This window comes from Cervus canadensis, chromosome 2, assembly GCF_019320065.1.
Source record: "Cervus canadensis isolate Bull #8, Minnesota chromosome 2, ASM1932006v1, whole genome shotgun sequence".
NCBI classification, from domain to species: Eukaryota; Metazoa; Chordata; class Mammalia; order Artiodactyla; family Cervidae; genus Cervus; species Cervus canadensis.
In genome coordinates, this window is record NC_057387.1 from 89,028,933 (window position 1) to 89,053,382 (window position 24,450).

Consider the following 24,450-nt stretch of genomic DNA (forward strand, 5'->3'; position numbering starts at 1 on the left):
CTGAAGTATAAATGAACAAATAAAACATCTTTAATTTATATGGAACTCTAGTGATGGAAATGATACATAGTTTTTCAGTTAGCTGTAAGTTTATTAAAATATTTGTTTTCTATTATGACTTCTTAGGTGTTAACTATGGATACCTGGAAAGTATAGCCACAGGATTTGAAATATTCTGGTTTTTAAGGTATTAGTACAGTAAAATTTGTTTCTTTTTCATTCACAGTGGTTTACTTTGTAGAGTGAGTGCAGGAAATGATATGGCATGCCTCACTACTGATTTGCTTGCTGCTCTTGGCAAAATGGAACCTGTCTTTACTCCCTTGGTGTTAGCCTTTCGCTATTGGGCTAAGGTATGTGGAACAGAAGGGAAAAGTACCTAATATTTAGATAACTCAGGCTTTTTCTTACACTAATATATAACGTAAATCATAGTATTGTGGGGACAAAATAGTATCTGTGCTGGACAGAAAGTGGTATGGCAGGTTCTGATAATGGAATAAAAATAACATCTCACAGTCATGTAGAGTTATTTATAGATTTTAGGTTTTTGATTATTATAGTTCATTCTCTTTTATGCCATGTAGAAATATTCTCATATATCTAGACTCAGGTTTTCACTCTTACTGTAAGTTAAAGTTGGAAGGTTGTAAGATATGGTTGTGCAAGTTAAGATTCTTATGTTTGCATGTTTTTTTCCAATCTCTGTCTTAGAATATTATTCTCTTTCCTCTTAAATTGTTGATAACCTGCTGCAGTTTTTGAATGGGAAACTGCTAAGATTTAGGTATCTGAGTTTCCTAAATTAGAATTAACTTATATTATTAAAGGCTGTGGTTCCCGCTCTGCTCCCCCTTTCTACCCTTGAAGGTAGCAAGGAGTGGTAATTACCAGTATCAGTCCAAATGACAGGAGAGACAAATTTTGGCTTTTTTGTATACTATTCGTCAGTACAGTATTCATGAAGTTGCTCAGTCATGTCCAACTCTTTGTGACCCCATGGACTGTAGCCCACCAGGCTCCTCCATTCATTGAATTTTCTAGGCAAGAGTACTGGAGTGGGTTGCCATTTCCTTCTCTAGGGGATCTTCCTGACCTGGGGATTGAACCCTAGACGCTTTACCGTCTGAGCCACCAGGGAATCCCACTTGTTAGACTGCTGCTGCTGCTGCTGCTGCTGTCGCTTCAGTCGTGTCCGACTCTGTGCGACCCCATAGACGGCAGCCCACCAGGCTCCCCCGTCCCTGGGATTCACCAGGCAAGAACACTGGAGTGGGTTGCCATTTCCTTCTCCATTGCATGAAAGTGAAAAGTGAAAGTGAAGTCACTCAGTCGTGTCCGACTCTTAGCGGCCCCTTGGACCGCAGCCTACCAGGCTCCTCCGTCCATGGGATTTTCCAGGCAAGAGTCCTGGAGTGGGCTGCCATTGCCTTCTCTGACTTGTTAGACTAGTGATGAGTAAATTCTCTGTCTTACACAAAGAAGATGAATTAAAGGGATAATGGAGTAGTGATAACTTGAGAACAAAAACAGACAGAGGATTCTTTTTAAATATTTTGCCTCAACTTTTAATTGGAGGAATCTCCCCATAGTTGGCACAGAACCAGCTGAGTGGAACAGCTTAAAAAAATAAGAAACCATCAGAAGCCTAAAGTTGGGGTGTCTTCATATGTAAGGCCTTTGTGTTTGTTATTCCCTTTATCTAAAATGTTCTAACCCCCACATATCCCTGGGTTAGGAAAATCCCCTGGAGAAGGGAATGGCTACCCACTCCAGTATTCTGGCCTGAAGAATTCCATGGACAGAGGAGCCTGGCAGGCTATATAGTCCATGGGGTTGCAAAGAGTGGGACATGACTGAGCGACTTTCACTTTTTTCACATATCCAGAATGGTTCACTCTCTTACTTTTTTTCAAGTTTCTCCTCAAATTTCATCTTACCAGAGTTTCCTGGCCCACCCTGTGTAAAATAGCATTGTCTCCATCACTGTCTCTGCCTTTTCATTTTTTTATTTTGTTCATATCATTTCTTACTACCTGCCATAAGTATATTCAGGTACTATTTATAATCTGTTTTCTTCTGTGAAATTATAAGTACTGTGAGGATAGGAATTTTAGTCTGTTTCATTTATTCATGGCTGGTCCCAATGCTTCTCATTTTCCTGTGCCAGCTCAGAGTAGGCATTAATAAATATTTGTTGAATACATGAACTAGTTCTTCAAAAAGATTTTTAACCCTTGGAGTGACTGGGAGAGGTGAACCAGTCTAAATAAAATATAAGCAAGTGAAATATATGGAAGATACCATTGTAACAAAAGCTAATATACTGTGACCATGTAGGGTTTATTTCAGGAATATAACAATAGTTTAATCTCAGGAAATCTGGTAACATAATGTATTGTATTAACAGTTTGAAGTGGAACTAACATAGATGCTGATAAGGCATATTCTTCCTTAAAAAAAATTCTTGAGTAAACTAGAAATGGAACTTAATGACTATTTTCTAAAACCCCAAACAAAACAGAAGCAAACACCATCAAAAAGGTGAATTGCTCAAGCCATATGTGTTCAAATAAGGAATGTTACAGAGATGTTCACCAGTGATGTTATACATTGTTTTGGAGATATAAAAAAAAAATGCAGCGAGGAAAGAAGACAAAGTAATGAATGTAAATACTGGAAAAACAAAATGTTCTTTTTGCTAACGATATGATTGTACACCTAGAAAACCCGGGTTAAAAACTACTAGAATTTGTGACGACTAAATACAATATAAACATATAAAAACCAGTAGCTTTTCTCTGTCATAAAAATAACCTTATAGAATAGACACAGGGAACAATATTACCTTCATGACAGTGATACAAATTATAAAATACTAAGGAATAAATTTAATTAGAAGGGTACAAGAAGAGAATTATTGAATGGTGAAAACAAACTCTCAGCAAATATATATATATTTATTTATTTATTTATTTTCAAATTTATTTATTGAGAAAACATTTGTTAAATGCTTCCTATGTACTACATACTGTTCTTAGGTGCTGGAAACATCTAACAGGATGAACTGAGTCCTTCTGTCATGAAGCTTACATACTTGTGGAAGAATCAGACAGTAGACAAATATATAAATAACACAATATGTGGTAGAATTTAGTGCCATTAAAATGAGATGATGTGTTAAGAGTGTGACATTTCATTGGATGGCGGGGAAGTCTCTTTGAGGATATGATATATAAACTCAGACCAGTGTAACTAGCCACTTGAACATCTGAGGGAGTAGCATCCAAGGGATAGCTCATACAAAGCCTTAAAGGTGAGAATGAACTCTTGAGAAGCAGAACAAGGCAAGAGTGGCTGGAATGAAGCGAGTAAGAGTGAAAGTTGTAGCGGATGAGGTTAGGCAGACCCTTGTAGTAGTAAGGAATTTGTATTTAATTGCAGTGGGAAGGCATCAGATGAGTTTTGTAAGCAGTGTGTGACTTGATGTGATTTATGTTTGGAGAAGATATTTCTGGGGTAAAGAGTAGTAATGGGGAACCAAGTGAACAGGATTTTGTGGTAGATTAGCTGGAGAAGATAATGACCTGTGTTAGGTTAGTGGATATAAGATCATGGCATTTGGTCCCATCACTGCATGGCAAATAGATGGGGAAATGATGGAAACAGTGACAGACTTTATTTTTGGGGGCTCCAAAATCACTGCAGATGGTGACTGCAGCCATGAAATTAAAAGACACTTGCTCCTTGGAAGAAAAGTTACGATCAACCTAGACAGCATATTAAAAAGCAGAGACATTTCTTTGCCAACAGAGGTCCGTCTAGTCAAAGCTTTGGTTTTTCCATTAGTCATGTATGGATGTGAGATTTGGACTATAAAGAAAGCTGAGTGCCGAAGAACTGATGCTTTTGAACTGTGGTGTTGGAGAAGACTCTTGAGAATCCCTTGGACTGCAAGGAGATCCAACCAGTCCATCCTAAATGAAGTCAGTCCTGAATATTCATTGGAAGGACTGATGCTGAAGCTGAAACTCCAATACTTTGGCCACCTGATGCGAAGAACTGACTCATTGGAAAAGACACTGATGCTAGGAAGGATGGAAGGCAGGAGGAGAAGGGGACGACAAAGGAGGAGATGGTTGGATGGCATCACCGTCTCAATGGACATGAGTTTGCGTAAACTCCAGGAGTTGGTGATGGACAGGGAAGCCTGGCGTGCTGCAGTCCATGGGGTCGTAAAGAGTCAAACACGACTGAGTGACTGAACTGAACTGAGACAGATTTGGGATAAGTGTTATTAGTCGGACTTGCAGAGGTAAATGACGTAGGAGTTGAGGGAAATGCTGAGTAAATTTTTGGAAAATGCAAAAAGATACTAAGTTTTTGGATAGAGAGATGGGATCCCTGAAATGTAAAATCTTGTTAAATTAATTTTCAAGTGTACAGTAGTTTAAATTAGAATCACCAAGAATTTTGTAAAAAATTATAAGATAATACTTTAACTTAGTTTGAAAGAATAAATGTTTGAGAGTAGCCAAAATAATTCAGAAAAAGAAAACTAGTGGAGGAAGATGTATTTTACCTTATAAAACTGCTTTAGTCAAATATATACCATTGGCATAGGGATAGACAAATAGATCTGTGAAAGAGAATAGAAAGCCCAGAAGTAAATCCTAGTGTAAATGAAATTTTAGTCTATGAAAAAATAAAATATTTCATATCAGTGAGAAAACAATGGTTTATTTAATAAATGGTGCTGTCACAACTGTATCTTTCTTGAAGAAAATAGTGTTGGACCCTTAGCACACTAAATGCAAAAATAAATTTCACTTAAATGAAAATTCAGAATTTTAGAAGAAAATTTATATATATATACACGCTATAAAACCTGTGGATTGGAGAAATCTTTTCACCGTGGTAGGAAACCTAGAAACTATAAGCATCTTTAACTATATAAACATTAGTATATTTTATAGGATAAAAGTACCATAAATAATGCCAAAGCAGATTAGGAAAGATAACATTTTTCAAATGTATATAACATATATAAAGGGTTATTATCTGTAATGTAAAAAAAACACATACAAATTGATATGTATTGTTGAAAACAGAAAAACTAGCAAAAGATTTAATTGTTCAGAAAAGAGCAATTTACTAACTCAAATTGTTAATAAATACATGAAAATTTGCATAACCTCGTAGCATCAAGGAAATGCAAATTGAAGTAACTATTAGATATTACATCTTACCCATCCTGTTGACAAATTTTTTTGAAAGTGATAACACCTATACACCTGAAACAAACACAACTTTGTAATTCAACTATATTTTAATTAAAAAGTGGTAGCACCTAGTGTTGGAAACCATGTGTATACATTCTTGTTACAGATGAAAAGAGAAAATTTTACACTGATTCTGGAAAACAGTATTATAGTATCTGTTTTCCAGATACTATATATCTGGAAATATATCACATTTTAAAATCCAGCAAACACTTTTCTGGTAATATAGCACATAGAAATGAGCACCAGCACTCAGGAAAATGTAGAAGGGTAAATACTACAGTATTGTTTTAAAGTGGCAAAAACTGGGAACAAAATGTAAAAGTCCTTGGGTGGGGGAACTATTGAATAACCATCCAGACCATAGTCTATAATTTAATCATTTTAAAAGATACATTAGACATATGCTCATTGACTAAGGGGCTTCCCAGGTGGCTCCGTGGTGATGAATCTGCCTGCCAACCCAGGAGACGTAGGAGACACAGTTCGATCCCTGGGTTGGGAATATCCCCTGGAGGAGAAAATGGCAACCCACTCCAGTATTCTTGCCTGGGAAATGTCATGAACAGAGGAGCCTGGCGGGCTATATTCCATAGGGTCTCTCTTGAAAAGAGCTGAGCATGACGTAGCAACTGAGCACACAGTTGGCTAACAAGAACTTTATTGGTGCATTGTTAAGGAAGAATTGTAATATACAGAGATAAATCTGTAATACGCAATTTTAGTAAAACAGTGACAGAAATGATAAAATCTTCCCTGTATTTATATAGAAAATTGGAATATATGTATATTTGTGTATGGTTCAGTATAGAAAAAGGCATGGAAGAGTACATAGAAGATTGTTAACATTGAGACAGAAGTGGGAAATATGAAAATAATATTTTTAAAAGATGTCCACAGTAAAAGCACTATGGGTGATACAATTTCATTTAACTAAAAGATATATGTCTCCATATGCAATGAAGAAATGAGTTAATACCAATTTATAAATCAGGGTGGTGTGATTTCAAGTCATTCCTTATATTTTTCATTATTTGAACTTTTAACAGTGATTATGGAATGAAATAAAAGCTACTTTTATTTTAAGGAGAACAGAAGGAAAGTTAAATGGTGGTTCTTTTTTCCCCTCTTGATTTTGCAGTTGTGCTATATTGACTCCCAAACTGATGGTGGAATCCCTTCTTACTGTTTTGCATTAATGGTGATGTTTTTTCTACAACAAAGAAAACCCCCTCTTCTTCCTTGCTTACTTGGAAGTTGGGTAAGCATGAGTTTGTAACATATATGTGTATGTATGTATGTATGTAGTTTGCTCTTGCAGAGTCCTCTGTTCATACATTTAAAGCTGGATTTCTGGTTTGTCTGTTTGTCCATCTTGGTTTTTTCTTTTAATAATTTCTCGCTACCAATCTGGAATGCCTTTTTATACAGATTGAAGGCTTTGACCCAAAAAGAATGGATGACTTTCAGCTGAAGGGCATAGTAGAAGAGAAGTTTGTGAAGTGGGAATATAATTCAAGTAGTGCAACTGAGAGAAACTCAATTGCTGAAGAAAACAAAGCTAAGGCAGACCAACCAAAAGATAATACCAAGAAGACAGAAACAACCAACCAAAGTAATGCCAGGAAGGAAAAATATGGCAAAGTAAGCTTTTTTTGTTTTTGCTTTTGGCTTTTCTATCTGTAGAATTTGTGATGCCTTTGATTAAAACTATTTTAATAGTAGATTGACTGACTGACCTTAAGTAAGCCTCTTGGCCTCATTTTCCTCATCTGTAAAGTGAGGGGTTGATCTGGTTTAGTTTTTCAGTACCAAGATTCCTTAATGAATTCATACCTCATTTTGAAAGACTTGTATTGTTTGAATCATATCAAGGTAATTCTTTGTATCCTTTTCATTTAGATAGAAAAATTTTCCTTCAGAGATGGGCTGTGACCAAAACTGTAGTGTATGATTATACTGATTATGTTGCCAGATTGGTGGATAAATGAAGACCTTATGCTTCTTTAGAGGGTGGCTTGCTTATTTAATCATTCAGCATTCATTTATTAAGGACCAGCTATGTGCTGGCATTATCTTGAGTGCTAGATAACCCAAGATGAATATTCATGGATTATGTCCTCTAAAAGTGTGTAGTCTTCTGAAGCAGACAGACATGTTATTACAAAAACAACATTACAGATATCATTGCTCTAGCTATACTGAATTGTATGTAGTTCCCTAAACTCATATTCAAGTCTTCCACTTTCCTAGACTACCTTCTACCCTTTCCTCAAACCATCAGTGCTCCCAGCTAATGATTTTGCTTATTATTATTTCTCTAAGAAAACTGAAGCAATGAAAAGAGAACTTCCCATTTCTACCACCAGCTTCCACTCTCTGCACTCACATATTCTGCCTTGCTGCCTACTTTCATAAAGGAACTTCCCCTGTTGCTGTCTGAAGTCATTTTCTTAACTTGTATATTTAGTCTCATCTCTTCTTGTCTATTTCAGAACATTGCCCTAGCAATTCTATCCTAGGTTGCCAGTTGTTCATTCTCTATTGAATCATGCATGCTTTTATTTCTCCCACTTGAAAGAAAAATCTTGCTACCACTTCCCTTCCCAGCTATTTCCTTGCTCTCTTGTGAAGAAAACCTTCTTGAAAGAATTGTTTATGTATGCTATTTCCCAGTTTCTCTGTCTCCTCGTAATTCACTCCACTCAGGCTTTGATCCCCATCAGTCTACCAAAACTTGTATCATCAGTGTCCTCTGCATGGCCAAATCCAATAGTCATTTTTTAATTTTTATCTTTTTTTATTTGTCAGCAGCATTTGCCAGTTGATTATTTCCTTCTCTAAAAAATTTCTTAACTTGACTTTCAGGATATCACACCCATGACTGGTTATTTCTTCTCAGTCTCTTTGTTGGTTCCTCCTTTCCTCTCCAATGACTTTAATGTCCTCGATCCCCCTTTTTTTCTGTGTCTGCACTCCCTTGATGGTCTCATTCAATCCCATGGATTACTTCTCTCTTTCATACTCCATACCAAGTCTATCAGGAAATCCTGTCATCTCTACTTCAAAATAAATACACAGTTTGGCCACCTCCCCTGTTACCATCCTGATCCTAGCCATATGATCTTTGGCCTGAATTACTACCACAGCCTCATAAGTTTCCTTGAATTTACCCTTCCTTCCCCATTTTATAGTCTGTTCTCAACACAACAATCAGAATTGTTCTTCTAAAACTTAAGTCAGATCATGCCCTTCTCCTTCCCTACCCTCCAGTTGCCCCTCATTTAATTTAGAATAAAGGCCAAAGAGTTCTTACTGATTAGCTCTGTTTCCTTCTCTCGCTGCCACACTAGTTTTCTTTTTAAAACTATTTACACTCTTACTTTATCCTACTTTAGTGTTGCTCTGTTTCCTGTTCTTAGAATACTTTTTCTTCCTTTTCAAATCAAACCTTCTCAACATGTCCTATCCTGACCACTCTTTTTTAACACTGCAATCTCCTGCTTCCATATCCCATCTCCTTTACTAAACATGCTCAACTTTTTATTTCCACAGCACTTTTCTTCTAATTTACTGTGTAATTTACTTATTAAATTTGTTGTTTATTATCTTCTTCTCCTAGAATGTCAACTCCATTAAGGCAAAAAAAGTTGGTTTTTTTTCACGGGTATATCCCCAGTGCATGGCACATAGTAGGCACTCAGTGAATAGTTGTAGAATGGAATGAGTGAATGACTGTTTTATGCTTTTATATACCTTACTGGTCACTTTTAGCCAGCATTCATCTAGCTAATTGCTTTAGAATTCAGAAGCTGCCTTTTCTGTTAAGACCCCTCTGATTTAGAGGCCCATTTTAGCTTATAGCCTTTACTGTAAATGTTAAATGGTCTCTTCCTCTCCTAATGGTCTGTGAAATAGGACCTCACTTGTTTGAGTGGCAGTATGCAGTAATGATTAGCAGCATGGACCCACGTGGTCCAGAGTCACATCCAACTTCATAGTTGTTGAATTAATATTTATGTGTACATTTAGAAGAGTGAGTGATGCATGGTTTACATGGGAGCTCCTGTTATTTTTTTTATCCCCAGCACAGTGCTATGGACTTAGTGGGTTCTAAAATGTTTGTTGAATGAAAGAATTAGCTTTTGAAAACCCTGGGCCTTTACATAGATTTTATAAGTAATTTCTGTAATGGAAGAGTTACACTAGTTGCTACACAGTGGTTAGCAATCTTGGCTGCACAGGAGAATCACTTAGGAAGGAAGCTTTAAAAATCTCTGTCCATTAAGTCACAGTCTTGGAAAGGGTATGGGAGATGGGAATGGGGGTCAAACTAAAATTAGTGAATTTTAGTGCTCTCAGTGTGATTCTAATGTGCAGCCAAGGTTGAGAATCACTGGTTTAGTGGAAAGAACACAAAATTCTAGGAGTCAGTAATCTGGGACACTGTTCGCAGCTGTGCCACAAATTGCTTTTTGGCAACTGACCCCTTTATGCCTCAGTTTTTGAAAAGGTGATCCATCTCTAAGGTCTTTTTAAGCTGAAAATTAAGTGATTCTATAGTTTTGTGAAGCTTAAAGGTAATTTTTCTTTTCTAGTCTCCTTTAACATTGGAAACACCAAATCGGGTGTCCCTGGGACAGTTATGGTTAGAGCTGCTAAAATTTTACACACTGGATTTTGCTTTGGAGGAATATGTCATATGTGTTCGAATAAAAGATATTTTAACAAGAGAAAACAAAAACTGGCCTAAAAGGCGGATAGCCATTGAAGGTGAGATGATATGTTATATTTCATTTGGAGAATTTTTGTGTGTGTGCTACTTATTATCTATTTCTTTAAAAAAAATTATTTGTTTTTGGCTGTGCTAGTTCTCCATTGCCATGTACAGGCTTTGTCTAGCTGTGGCAAGTGGGGGCTGCTCTTTGTTGGGGTGCGAGGCTGTGGCTTTTCTTGTTGGGGAGTGTGGGGGTCTAGGCATGCAGGCTTCAGGCTGTGCTAGTTCTCCATTGCCATGTACAGGCTTTGTCTAGCTGTGGCAAGTGGGGGCTGCTCTTTGTTGGGGTGCGAGGCTGTGGCTTTTCTTGTTGGGGAGTGTGGGGGTCTAGGCATGCAGGCTTCAGCAGCTGCAACTCACGGGCTCTCGCGACACTGGCTCAGTAGGGGTGGTGCAGGGACCTAGTTGCTCCACGGCATGTGGGATCTTCCTGGCCAGGGATTGAACGCGGTCCCCTGCCTCGGCAGATAAATTCTTAACCACTAGACAATCAGGGACGCCCCCCATCATCTGTTTCTAAAGTAGTAGTATAAATTTTATCACTTCACCTGTAGCACTATATGCCACCAGGTTGTCACTAAATATTTTGGATAAATTCTTTATTAAGTCCACGATAGCTTTATAGGATTAATGCTTATTTGAAAATTTCCAATCTGTAAATATTATAATGGCTGGGGTTATTAGCTTATTTACATGCCTTTATTTTTAATTGTAAAAAATTTCAAAATATAGAAAAATAGAATAGCTATATAAATAAATAAGATAGCTTTGAACAGATTTGTGCCATAAAATTATGTTAAAGTATAATTTTCAAACTCAGTTTTTCATTGTCTTGTAAAGTACCTCACCTGTTAAATGTGGCTAAGCTAAAGGAAAGAAGAGCAATTGATACTGACAAATAAGCTTTCATATGAAATCTCAAGAACATTAAGATAGAAATTAATAGTAAATATTAACAAATAGTAAAGAATATTAATAATATGGCTTCCAAATTCTTAATAAAAAATTTAAATTCTACAACATTTTGCTCAGCTTTTATAGATAGGAAATTGAATTTCTGTCATCATTTTATTATTAGTCTGTTTAGACTGCACATTCTTCTGTTCCCTTCATCCTCTGTATGGCTTATCTACTGTCAGTTGGACCTACAGATATTCTCATACACTCACATCTTTTACTCTCTTACGTATGGTAAATACTTCTGAAGTCTGCAACCATCATAATTTCTCTGCCTTTTTCTCCCCTAGAAAAGGGAAAGAGGCTAGGTAAAGCTTTTTAAAGCCTATGGATTTCGATAACAGTAAAAAAAAAAAAAAATGTAACAGATGCGCCAATCTTAATAATATGAAGCCTAGCCTATTATTAATCCTTTTACTTAATGATCTTCAGTAGTGGAGAAAATGTGTATTGTTTTTTGGTTGGCATCATTCTTTTTTCCCGGGGCATATTTGTATTAAGGCTTATAAAATCCAAACACCCATAAACATTTTGAGAATTCTGTTCTGTGCTCCTAGTAATGAGGATTCAGTTGTCACAAGCATTTTCAGCATAGACATTTTAGACTGGATCAGAATTTAAATTTTGGTTTAATCTTTACTTTTGGGTTTCTGCTTTTCTTTCTATTATTTCTCTTTCTTTCTGTCTTTAATTTTCTAATTATTACTGAAGTTAATCTTAAAATAAGCATAACTTGAAGCCTTGAGAGTTTTACATTGTATGTTATTTGTTTAAATTGCAAAGAGTATATAACTAAAGAATACTATGACAAGACATGAAAATTATTAATAAAATAAGTCCTGGAGCTTGAAAAATTTCACTCAAAGACTACAGTGAAACATGTTAGTATAGCTTTTTCTACCAATTTCATCACTGCAATTTTGTAATTACTGAGTTGGCCTCCTCAGCCATTCTGTCATTAAGTACTTTATTTTATTCTTTTCTCTTTTTTTTTTAGTTTTTTATTTTATGATAGAAACAGAAGAAAGACATTGCTTTTTCATTTCTAGTTAGGAACTCTCACTGGGAGTTTACATTTAGAAAAATTAGGGGGGAAACCTACTCTGCTGACAATGTAGCTGTTCATATAAGCTTGGAAATGTAGTTTGTTAGTAAATACTTAGCTACTGACCATTTTCTTTTTTACTAGATCCATTTTCAATCAAGAGAAATGTTGCACGGAGCTTAAACAGCCAGCTTGTCTATGAATATGTTGTGGAGAGATTCAGGGCAGCTTATCGGTACTTTGCCTGTCCTCAGAAGAAGGGTGGAAATAAATCTACAGTGGATTCCATGAAAAAAGAGAAGGGGAAAATAAGCAATAAGAAACCAGTGAAGACTGAAACTATGGCATCCAATTGTTGCACTCTACTTGGGGAAAGCACCGAAAAAGTAAATGCAGGAAGAGGTCAACCTGATAAATATGATGAAATGGAATGTACATCACAGCGATGTATTACGGAAGCTGATAATTTGTTGGTAAATGAACTAGATTTGGCTGAACATGGACAGGAATCTTCATCTCTTTCTACCAGTGAAAACAGTGAATTAGAGCCCAAATCAATTAAAAATCAAGATGTTTTAGCACCTTCAGAAACTTGTTTTAAAAAGGATTTCAGCCAGTATAATTGCATTGATTATAAATCCCCTGAACCAGGTGAATCTGCTGGTACAGACTGTAGGTCAAATTTAGAAACAGAAAGTTCACATCAGATTGTGTGCACTGACACATCTGCTACCTCTTGCAACTGCAAAGCTACAGAAGATGCTTCTGACCCTAATGACGATGATAACCACCCCATCCAGGAGTTATATTATGTGTTTGATAAGTTCATTTTAACCTCTGGCAAGGTAGGATACAGTTTGTAAACACTCTGTAAGATTTTGTGGTTGTTGTATGACTCTGTATTTATGGTTTTTAGATTCAGAAATGTAAAAATAGCTTCTGTGATGTTAGACTTGTTTTGGAATGGTATTTTGGTATATATATATATATATTTACTTTTTGTGTATTTGCCTTATAAGAATGTACATGAAACACTGAAAAGCACTCTTTTTCTGATTGGTGTGCTTAACTTTCTCATATATGAAAGGATTTGTTACAGATGTGTTACAAAAGTGAGTTTGGTAAAGGCAGCATATATTTTAAGTTTTGTTGCTTTTTTATAGGTGTGATTATATTTCCTTCTACAAAGGAGAACACAGTGTAAACTTTAATAGTATTTTAAAGTTTTTTTGATGAGGCTCAGGAGCTGTTATATAAACTTAACTTAAGATAGTTGAGTTAAAACTATGTAAGGTCAGGAACCAAAAAAAAAAAAAAAATAATTCAGAACCAGTCTGCCACTCAGTGTCTGCCACTGAGCTTCTCTTTGGATTTTGGCACATTTCTCATGAGTCTTTAACTTTTCTACTTTTAAAGTGGGGTAGTCTGAACTGTTAACTTGATGAATTACAGAAAATAAGCTACTTTGTAACAGAAAATAATTACTTTGTGAATAAAAGTTTTAGCTAAGTTTTACATTGCTTCAAGTGCAGGGTATGTAACTGAACACATTATCAGCACCTAGTATGGAAAAATGACTATACAGATAGTGTATTAATCAAGTAGAATACAAAAACCCGAGAAGTCATCAGGTTTTATTGTTTGACCAATAGTTATTTATTAACAAGCTTTAAAAATTTTAACCTAATGACTAAACTGTATATTTTAATCCTTTTTAAGGATACTCTGCCCCATTTTGTTTAGGTGTAGTATTTAGGGCATAATGGACTGTTAAAAAGATGGAAGATTTTTAGAAGAGCCTCTTAATAATATAACTGCAGCTTACGTTTCTTATACTTTTTTTTTCCTGGAAACTTATCTTAGGGTAACTATTTCTCCAATTTTGTTTCTCTCTGTATTTATCTATAGCACATTTCTAGAGTTTTCTGGTAAATATGTCATATTTATAAAGGTTTTAAAGCTGATAAAAATTTCTGTGGCACTAGGAGCACAGTATTCTCACAAATAGAAATTTCTGTGTGTATTTGGCTAGGTAAATGTCCAGACTAATCCTGGAGAAAGAAGCTAAGTTCCTAAGCATATTACAATAAAGAAAAGAGTAGTGCTCTTCCTTAATCATATATTTTTTTTTCCTCCAAGCTTGAATTTTTATTGTTTTGGTTACCTGTCTGGTAGTCCATTGGAATACATTTAAAATGGTATTGACAGGGTTTGAAAGTTAAGTTTGTGGTTATTGCCTAAGAATTGTTTCTTGTATATAGTTACTTTTAGTGTTCAGCCCTTTAGTTTGTTTTCTTGAGTACCATGTTAATGTAATAAATTGAACCAATGAGTCAAGGTTCTATAATTGATTGACTCTAACGATAGAAAATGTTTAGAGTGAAATAAAAGGTGCCACTTGAACTTTCTTTATAATCTACTTTGTTAAAGACCTTAATAGATTAAAATGTGATACATACATTTCATTTTGGGAGCTGATCAAACGCTTTGAATTAACCTGTTGCTTTTGTATCTCCTGCTATTTCCTTTATCCTTCATTTTCAGGTAAATCTAATCCTTGGTAATATTTTAGTGAAGAAGAAAATGTTGGCTCAAAATATGTTTATTTACATTTAATACTAAATTTCATTAATATGCTTTTTTTTTTAACCTCTTGAAAGTGCAGGCTATCAGACTGAGTTACAAGTTTCTTTTTGTACTACTTTGAAAGCGATGATGAAGTCCCTCAATAGCTTGTTTGATTATTAGATTTTTTTTTTCACCTTTGTATAGCCGCCAACAATAGTATGCAGCATCTGCAAAAAAGATGGCCATTCAAAAAATGATTGCCCAGAGGATTTCAGGAAAATTGATTTAAAACCTCTACCACCAATGACAAATCGGTTTCGGGAAATACTTGATTTAGTATGTAAAAGATGTTTTGGTAAGTCTTTTATTACTAGAGCTACTTACTGAGACTAGGTTATTTCTTTAATTTTGAATATTTGTTTATTTTTTTACTTGAAAATAGTTTGCTTACATTTTGTTTGAGTAGAGTTTCTAAATAGTTTAGACACCCAACCACATGTATTTATTAACTGCCTACTAAATGCCAAAGGGAATGCAGAGTCCATAGTGTTGCTTTTAAGGTGCCTTAGACTCTAGATTTGTACTTGTAGTTTGGTGGTCACTAAATATATGTGGCTATTTTAATTAACTAAAATAAAAAGTTCAGTTCCTCAGTTGAACTAGCACACCTCAAGTACTGATGTGTATAGGCCTGCATGTAGCTGCTACATGTGGCTAGTGGCTACTGCGTTGGACAGTCTGGTTAGAGAACTTTGCTATCATTGCAGTTTTCTTGCACAGTGTTGCTCTAAATGGATGTATAAGACGTGTATGAAACTTGCCATAATTGGAAGCAGGATGCGTTACCTTTTGTAGTAGTGGTAAACAAAATGCAGTTGAAATGCAATTAATTTTTAAGTGGAGTAGATCAGAGAAGTTGGAATTAATGATGTGACATTTGAGATGGAATGCATTTTCAGACATAGGAAATTATTCATAAAAACATAGAGTGTATACTTTGTTTGGGATAATAATGATCTTACATTTAGTAGAGTAAAGGTAATAGTGGGAGATAAGGCTGTAAAGATTTGAGTAAAGCCTTACATGCCATTTTCAACAAACATTTATTGTGTACCTGGAGTAAACTTTCACTCGGCCAACATTTTTTAAGTACTTGCTGTGTTCCAGGTAAGATCAAGTTTCTGATGTCATAACATTTAGTTCTCCATTGTAATCTCCCCCTTCTTCTCTTCCCTGTCTTCATCTTCTGCCACACAACTACTTATCTGCTTTTTGTCACTATAGATTAATTTTGATTTTTCTACAGTTCTGGGTAAATAGAATCACATGGAATGTGTTCTTTTTTTTTTTTTGGTGAAGGGATCTGGCTTCTTTCACTTAGCATAATTATTTTGAGATTCATCTGTGTTGTGGTCTTGTAGTGTATATCATTGGTTCATTCTTTTTTATTGCTAAGTTGTGTTCTGTTGTGTGTATGCGTGCATACTTAGTCACTTCAGTTATATCCAACTCTGTGCGACCATATGGACTGTAGCCTGCCATGCTCCTCTGTCCATGGAATTCTCTAGGCAAGAATACTGGAGTGGTTGCCATGCCCTCCTCCAGACATAAGAGACGTGGGTTCAGTCCCTGGGGGATCTTCCTGACCCAGGGAGTGAACCTGGATTTCCTGCTTTGCAGGTGGATTCTTTACTGCTGAGCCACCAGGGAAACCTCTGTGTTGGGTGACTGTACCACATTTTGTTTAACATTCACCTGTTGACGAATATTTTGTTTGTTTCTAAAGTCTGGCTATTATAACTAAATCTCCTGTGCACATTCATATATGAGTCTTAAGTATGGACATATACTATAATTTCTTTTGGATAAATAGCCAGGAGTTGAAAGGCTGAACCATGGCACTTTCTTCCTTAGCAACTTAATTAAGGTAGACGTCACTACATTTTTTTTCATTGCATTTGTTTTCATTTATTGTTGTTTATCTCAGTATAGACTCATGTTTTATATTTTGGGATATAATCCAATGCTACTACTTAATCCAATACTACTATTTTTGTTGCCCAAGTTGTTCCAGATTTTGGCTTTTGGGAGTGCTTTCGTTTGACTCCTGTGATCCTTTGATACTCCCTTCAGTGTGTGGAGTTTTTGCTGTTAGTTTCTTCCTTTGTAGTTTATCACTTCCTTACTTTCTGGCCCTGAAAGATACTTCAGGATCATCATGTAAATTTCTGCTCCAGTCCTAGAATTAGACATTTTCCCAAAGAGCCCTATGGTTCCTTTATTGGAGAATGGTATTAGAAACCAAGATCTGGGTGTTAGAGTGCTTGTTATTACTGGGTGGTGGTGTTTCTAGATCCTCTCCAAGCAAGAAAATTTGTGTGTATAGTAACCCATGTGTGTACACATATTTATAAATATTTCTCTGTGACCATCTTAACCTTTATCAAGCTAAGGAGGAGTTTGTACTGATGTCTCCAACTCTAATACATTACCATGTGGCTCTTTCTAGCCTCCTTTTCCTGCTTATCTGTAAATCTCCAACTCTTAACAGGGAGAAACCTGGCTCCCACTATGTGCCACCCATTTATTTAATTGCTCCATTTAAGTACACATGTATAGCATTATCAGAACTATTATCCTCTACCCCAGTGGGAAGCAATTTTATCAATTAGAGTACAATGCTTATGTGCAGTTCCTTTAACCTTTAGTCTTAAAGATTCCACTTATTTTTGAAGTTATTTAGATTAGTACTGTTTCCCCCCACTCCCTTGAGTGAAGTTTTCTTATACATTTATAACACAAAAGGATTCTTTTGCTATAGACTACATTCCATCCTGAGATTCCCTGACCTCCTAGATGATTTTTTAAAATTTGCATACCATAAAGTTGACTCTTTCTTTGTACTGCAAAGTTCTGTGGGTATTTACAAGTGCATCATGTCATACATTACCATTAGAATATCTACAGAACAGTTTCTCCACTCTTAAAAAAAAATCACCTGTATTTCAGCTATTCAGCTTGCAACCATTGATGCTGCATTTGTTTTTCAAAAGCTGAATATTAGTTTAATTCTTTACCATATTGACTCTTTGAGTCTAGAGGAGGAAATAGGAAAAAAAGACTATTCTTAAGGAGTGTGTGGTTTTATTTGGAAAAATAAATAAGATGAATATAAATGAAATCATTGGAAAACTGAAAGTATAAACTGACAAGTGGTTTGGAGAACAAAGGAAATTCAGTTAAGGAGAGGTCATTGAAGGCTATGATTGGTCAGAGCAGCTTATAAGGAAGATAGGAGTCTTGACCAGGCATTTGAGGGAACTGCTAGATTTAATTGAATTGGGTATCGAGTGTAACTATGAGAATAGTCTTAATAGAAGGGAAGAAAACAGCCTGTATACAGGAGAGAGTGGATTATAAGACAAAATATTAAATAATTTGTAGAAGAAACTATATCTTGTAGCTGTTTCATAGGGAGAATGATCATGTGAAATATACATAGATCTATAAAATTATTTTTAAGCACTTTCTCTGCACCTTCCTTACCAGTAACATTTATGATTTTAGTGTCAGAAACGTCAACAAATTATGAAGAAAAATAAAATTTTTAGGGTAAAAAATTGAAAATGTTTTCAGATTTCATTTTCCTTACTTTTCTTTTTCCTTTTTTTTTTTTTTAACTTAGATGAATTGTCACCACCTTTTTCTGAACAACACAACAGGGAACAAATTTTAATTGGCTTGGAAAAGTTTATTCAAAAAGAATATGATGGTATGTTGTATGTCAAAATTGATTGCTTTCATTATTGTAGTCACCTGGTTTGAGTTTCATTCATATGTATAAAAGTGTTTATTGCTTCATTCATTTGTTTGAAAGTATATTGCATGTTATGTGTCAGATACTATTCAAGTTGCTGGGGATACAGTGCTAATAAAAGAGGTGAAGCTTGCTTTCATTAAGCTTATATTATTAAGAGGGGTGACAGATAATCAACTGACAAGTAAATAACACAATGTCAGGAAATATAAATACTAGTAAATACAGAGGTTAAAAGGATAGTGAAGAGTTATTATGGTAGTTATCTTTGGTAAGGTGACACTTGAGCAAAACCGTGAATAATATGAAGGAGCAAGTCACTATGAATACTTAAGGAGAGAACATTCTAAAAAGGAGGAAGGATTATTAAGTGCAAATATATCATGACTGAATTATGTTTGACATGCTTGAAAGTCAATGTGACTTGAATGTGTGAAGTAGATTGTTTAGAAAATTTAGGTCAGAAAGTTAACCTAGAGTTTGGATAATGAGTCTTACAGATGTTGGGAAGAAGGACTTTAAATTTTATTTTGAATGTCTCATGAGAAGCTTACGTGTTAAGACCTGATCTGAAAGAATAGAGTACAGGTCCATAAGGATAGAAGCAAACAGAACATTTAGAAAGCTGTTGCATAAGTTCGGATGAGACATAATAGTGATTTGAAAGAGTCAGTGAGAAACAAATTGAAGATATATTTTGAATGTAGAGTCAACAGGATTTGTTGATGCAATACGTGTTAGATGTGAGAAAAAGAAAGGAGTCAAGGACAGTTTGAAAGATTTTCATTCACTTGTTGGGTGGTGCTATTTAACTGAGATAACAAAAAATATCAAGAGCAGGTTTTGGGCATGGGGTAAAGCATCAAGAATTCTATGGTCATATATTTTAGAAAAGGATAAAGAGTTGATATATAATCAGAATGAACTTATATCTTTACAAGGTGATCTGTTTTGTACTACAAGATTCTAGTTTTTAATTATATTTTGTTAGTGTATATTGACCAAATCTAAGTTCCTATTATATTAAATCCATGCACATTTTTATCTGCTGATGAATGTAGGTTCTTGTATGTCTCTCAGCTGTCACTGATTTCAAGTAGGGCCTCAGAACTGAATGGGAGGATTAAGTTTTGAAAATACAGAATTTGTTATCTAAATGTGCAGGCTATAAGAATTAATAGGGAGAATAGTCCAATCCTGGTAAGCCACAGCTTGTTTGAAGTCGCAACTGTTACTGAGTGACACTGAGCATGAAGGAGATGGTAAGAATAAATGTCGACATCCTAGGAATCAGTGAACGAAAATGGATGGGAATGGGTGAATTTGATTCAGATGACCATTATATCTACTCCTGTGGGCAAGAATTTCATAGAAGAAACGGAATAGCCCCCATAATCAACAAAAGGGTCCCGAAATACAGTACCTTGGGTACAAGGTCAAAAATGACAGAATAATCTTGGTTTCTTTCCAAAGGAAGCCATTCAACATCACAGTAATCCAAGTCTATGCCCCACCACCGATGCTGAAGAAGCTGAAGTTGATCAGTTCTATGAATACCTAGAAGACCTCCTAGAACTAACACCTAAAAAAGATATTCTATTCATTATCAGGGATTGAAATGCAAAAGTAGAAAGTCAAGATATACCTGGAATAACAGGCAAGTTTGGCCTTGGAGAACAAAATGAAGCAGGGCAAAGGTTAACTGAATTCTGCCAAGAAAATGCATTTAGTCATAGCAAATACCCTTTTTCAACAACACAAGAGATGACTTTACACATGGACATCACCAAATGGTCAATACTGAAATCAAATAGATTACATTCTTTGTAGCCAAAGATGGAGAAGCTGTATTCAGTCAGCAAAAAAAAAAAAAAAAAAAGACAAGACCTGGAGCTGACTATGGTTCAGATCATCAGCTTCTCTAGCAAGATTCAGGCTTAAACTAAAGAAAACCGGGAAAAACACTAGGCCAGCCAGATATGACTTAAATCCCATATGAATTCACAGAGGTAGCGAATAGATTCAAGGGATTAGATTTAGTTAACAGTGTACCTGAAGAATTATGGACAGAGGTCCGTAATATTGTACAGGAGGTAGTGAACAAAACCATGCCAAAGAAAAAGAAAAGCAAGAAGCCAAAGTGGTTATCTGAGGAAGCTTTGCAAAGAACGAAGAGAAGTGAAAAGCAAAGGAGAGAGTGAAAGGTACATCCAATTAAACGCAGAGTTCCAAAAAATAGCTGGAAGAGACAAGAAAGCCTTCTTCAATCAACAGTGCTTAATAATAGAAGAAAACAACAAAAGGGGAAAGACTAAAGATCTCCTTAGGAAAATTGGAAACGTCAAGGGAACATTCTGCCCAAAGATGGGCACAGTAAAAGATAAAAATGGTAGAGACCTTTAGTAGATGCTGAAGAGATCAAGAAGACATGGAAAGAATACACTGAGGAACTGTGTAAAAAAGATCTCAAAAGAACCGAATTACTATGATGGTGTGATTAGTCACCCAGAATGAGACATTCTGGAGTGCAAAGTCAGGTGGGCCTTAAGAAGCACTGCTGTTAATAAAACTAGTGGATGCAGTGAAATTCTAGCAGAACTAGTCATATCCCTAAAGGATGATGCCATCAAGGTTTTGCATTTATTATGTCAGCAGATCTGGAAGCCAAGCAGTGGCCACAGGACTGGAAAAGGTCAATCCTCATCCCAGTTCCCAAGAATAATAGTACCAAAGAATGTGCTCACCATTGGACAGTTGCACTCATCTCCCATGCTAGTATGCTCTTGCTTAAAATCGTGCATGCTAGGCTTCAGCACTATGTGAACCAAGAACTTCAGATGTCTAGGCTGGGTTTAGGAAAGGAAGAGGAACTAGAGATCAAATTGCCAACATTTGCTGGATTATAGAGAAAGCAAGGGAATTTCAGGAAAACATCTATCTCTTGTTTCATTGACTACACTAAAGCCTTTGACTGTGTGGATCATGACAAACTGTGGAAAGCTCTTTGAGAGATAGGAATACCAAACCATCTTACCTGTCACCTGAGAAACCTGTATGCAGGTCAAGAAGCAACAGTTAGAGCCCTATATGGAACAACTGATTGGTTCAAAATTGAGAAAGGATTGAAGGACTGTCTGCTATCACCCTGTTTGTTTAACCTATATGCTGAAACATCATGAGAAATGCCAGGCAGATGAGTTACAAGTTGGAATCAAGATAGGTGGGAGAAACATCAACAACCTCAGATATGTGGATGATACCATTCTAATGGCAGAAAGTGAAGAGGAACTAAAGAGCCTCTTGATGAGGGTGAAGGAGGAGAGTGAAAGAGCTGGCTTAAAACTAAATATTAAAAAACTAAGATCGTGGCATCTGGCCCCACTACTTCATGGAAAAGGTGGAAGTAGTGACAGATTTCCTCTTCATGGGCTCTAAAATCACTGCAGATGGTGACTGTAGCCATGAAATCAGAAGACGATTACTTCTTGGCAAGAAAGTGATGACAAACCTAGACAGTGTGTTGAAAAGCAGAGACATTACTCTGGCAACAGAGGTCCATATAATAAAGGCTATGGTCTTCCCAGTGGTTATGTACGGTTGTGAGAGCTGAACTGTAAAGAAGGCAGAACACCAAAGAATTGATGCCTTTGAACTATGGTGCTGGAGAAGACTCGTGAAAGTCCTTTGGACAGCAAGGAGATCAAACCAGTCAACCTTAAGGGAGATCAACCTTGAATATTTACTGGAAGGACCGATGTTGAAATTGAAGCTCAGGTATTTTGGCCATCTGGTACAAACAGCCGACTCATTGGAAAAGTCCCTGGTGCTGGGAAAGATTGAGGGCAGAAGGAGAAGCTTCTAGGTGTCAGAGGATGAGATGGCTGGATGGCATCACTGATGCAATGAACATGAACTTGGGCAAACTCTGGGAGATGATGAGGGACAGGGAGACCTGGCGTGCTGCAATCCATGGGGTTGCAAAGAATCGGACACAACTGGGCGACTGAACAACAACAAAGCATGAAGGAATAACCCTATTATAATTTATATCAAATGGATTAATCCCTCACTTTTAGAGAAGGATTAATCCTATATACTGAGGTGATGGTTGTTATTTGAATTGTGCCCTAAAAAAAACCAGTTTATTTCCAAGAACTAAATCTCTAAATGTTGATTTTAACTGTTGGTATTGATGTTGAAAATGAATAAAAGTAGATGAATTTATGAGATAGTTAAGTTGGAAGAAACTAAAGGACTTGGTAAGAGTTTGGATGTGGAAGTTGAGAAGTGTTAAGAACCACATGTTTATTTCTGGTGTAGACAGCTGAGTAGATGATGATCCTCTTTGCTGAGAAACAGGGATTATAGGAATAATAGTAGATTTGAGGTGAAGCTGCTAGTTTAGTTTGGACATGTTGAATTTATGACGTCTGTGGAAAAGTGGAAAAAGCAGTTTGACACATAGGTGTAGGATTTTGGTTAGAACATTTGGACTTTAGGTGAGTGTTTTGGAATTTTTCAGTACATTTGCCAGTGGTAGGTAATTTAAGCTGTGGAATTGGATAAGATCATCCTGTGGTAGGCCATTAGTAGTTAATAGAAGATTTGTCTTTCCTGGTAATGATACAACTTTTGACTTTTGTTTTCCTTTACTTAGAAAAGGCAAGATTGTGCTTATTTGGCTCTTCTAAGAATGGATTTGGATTTCGTGATAGTGATTTGGATATTTGTATGACACTTGAAGGCCACGAAAACGCAGAGGTAAGAGTTATTTAGTGTTTGGAAAGGGATGTGGAAGTTTATTTTCTTCCAGTGATGAATCTGCTTTTAATTTTGTACATAGAATTAAAAAAATGTATGAAATCATTCTTTGTATAAATATATTAGCAGTAGCAGTGTTTGAAATGTAAAAGCATTAGCATTATCATTTTAAAAGACATTCAAGTATTTGAGTAAATATACTGTTTAAGTGATTTTATGATGCAAAAACCATGTCACCAATAATTACAAGTGCTTTTCAATGAATTTTTGAAGAAAATATGCCATAGAGTTGGAATTTTTTTCTTTAGAGCCAATGAGGAAATGTTGCTTTAGTTTGGGTAGGGAACATTGATCTCACTTATACTATCTTTTCATATCTCCTCTGTTAGGTTATGTCTCTGTATCACTAAAGATAGAAAATAAAGGTGGACATTTAATTTATAAATGGATTGTGTTCTGCAAGTTAATTATGATTTGGGGGCACTCAAAGCACATTTTTTTTTTTTATAGAAGAATTGTTATAAATGATGTGTTCTAGGATAGCTTTTAGAAACTCATTTTGGGGTGGGAAGGGGAACTAACATTTGAGTCCCCAGTATACACTTTTACATACATTTCTCATTTCACTCTTAAAACCACCTTCGAGGTAGATAATTTCCCCCATTTTACAGATGAGGAAACTGAGGCTTTGAGAGATAAACTGACTTGCTCAAGTTCACACAGCTAGTAAATGTTGGAGCCGGGATTCGTACCCAGGTCTGTCTGTCTCCAGAGTTCATGCTCTTTCTGTTGTATCCCACTGCTTCTCTATAATTTATTTAACCCATAATGTAGTTGAAATATAGTACTAATAGTACTGTAGAACCTAACCACTACTTTCTGAGATTGAAAGCTTTCTGAGTTGCACCATGAGATGCCAGGAGCAAACCTTCCCCCCAGAGCAGTCTCAGCAGTGGGAGTGGGTACTTATGTTTTCCTTCTTTGTGTACCAGGCCTCAACAGTGGGAATAAGATTGTCCAAACTCCATAAAGAAAGAGACTGAATGGACAGGAAAGAAGTGTCCCAGGCCTTCCTAGCAGCAACTAGAAAAGGAGGGTATCCCTGTAGTTGCTTGTTTCTTTACCAGCATAGCTGTTGGGATTTATGTTTCCAATTCAGGGACTGCTTGCAAGATTGGGGTGAGGCCGAGCTTCTGGCATCTTTAGTGGTGTCAGTATACCCTCTGTTGTATTATAAAAGAAT

General features: G+C 36.0%; 1 protein-coding gene across 9 annotated transcripts in view; it reads left to right on the plus strand.

Moving 5' to 3' along the window:
• TUT4 (terminal uridylyl transferase 4) overlaps positions 1–24,450 on the plus strand; it is a 130,015-nt gene that overhangs the window by 68,762 nt on the left and 36,803 nt on the right. For all 9 annotated transcript variants that reach the window (XM_043461317.1, XM_043461311.1, XM_043461320.1 and 6 more), the window contains exons 9-16: positions 227–353; positions 6,424–6,543; positions 6,714–6,926; positions 9,881–10,055; positions 12,206–12,906; positions 14,834–14,984; positions 18,315–18,401; positions 23,104–23,207. In XM_043461317.1, the coding sequence (XP_043317252.1) occupies positions 227–353; positions 6,424–6,543; positions 6,714–6,926; positions 9,881–10,055; positions 12,206–12,906; positions 14,834–14,984; positions 18,315–18,401; positions 23,104–23,207 (1,678 nt within the window). The remainder of the gene's footprint in view (positions 1–226; positions 354–6,423; positions 6,544–6,713; positions 6,927–9,880; positions 10,056–12,205; positions 12,907–14,833; positions 14,985–18,314; positions 18,402–23,103; positions 23,208–24,450) is intronic.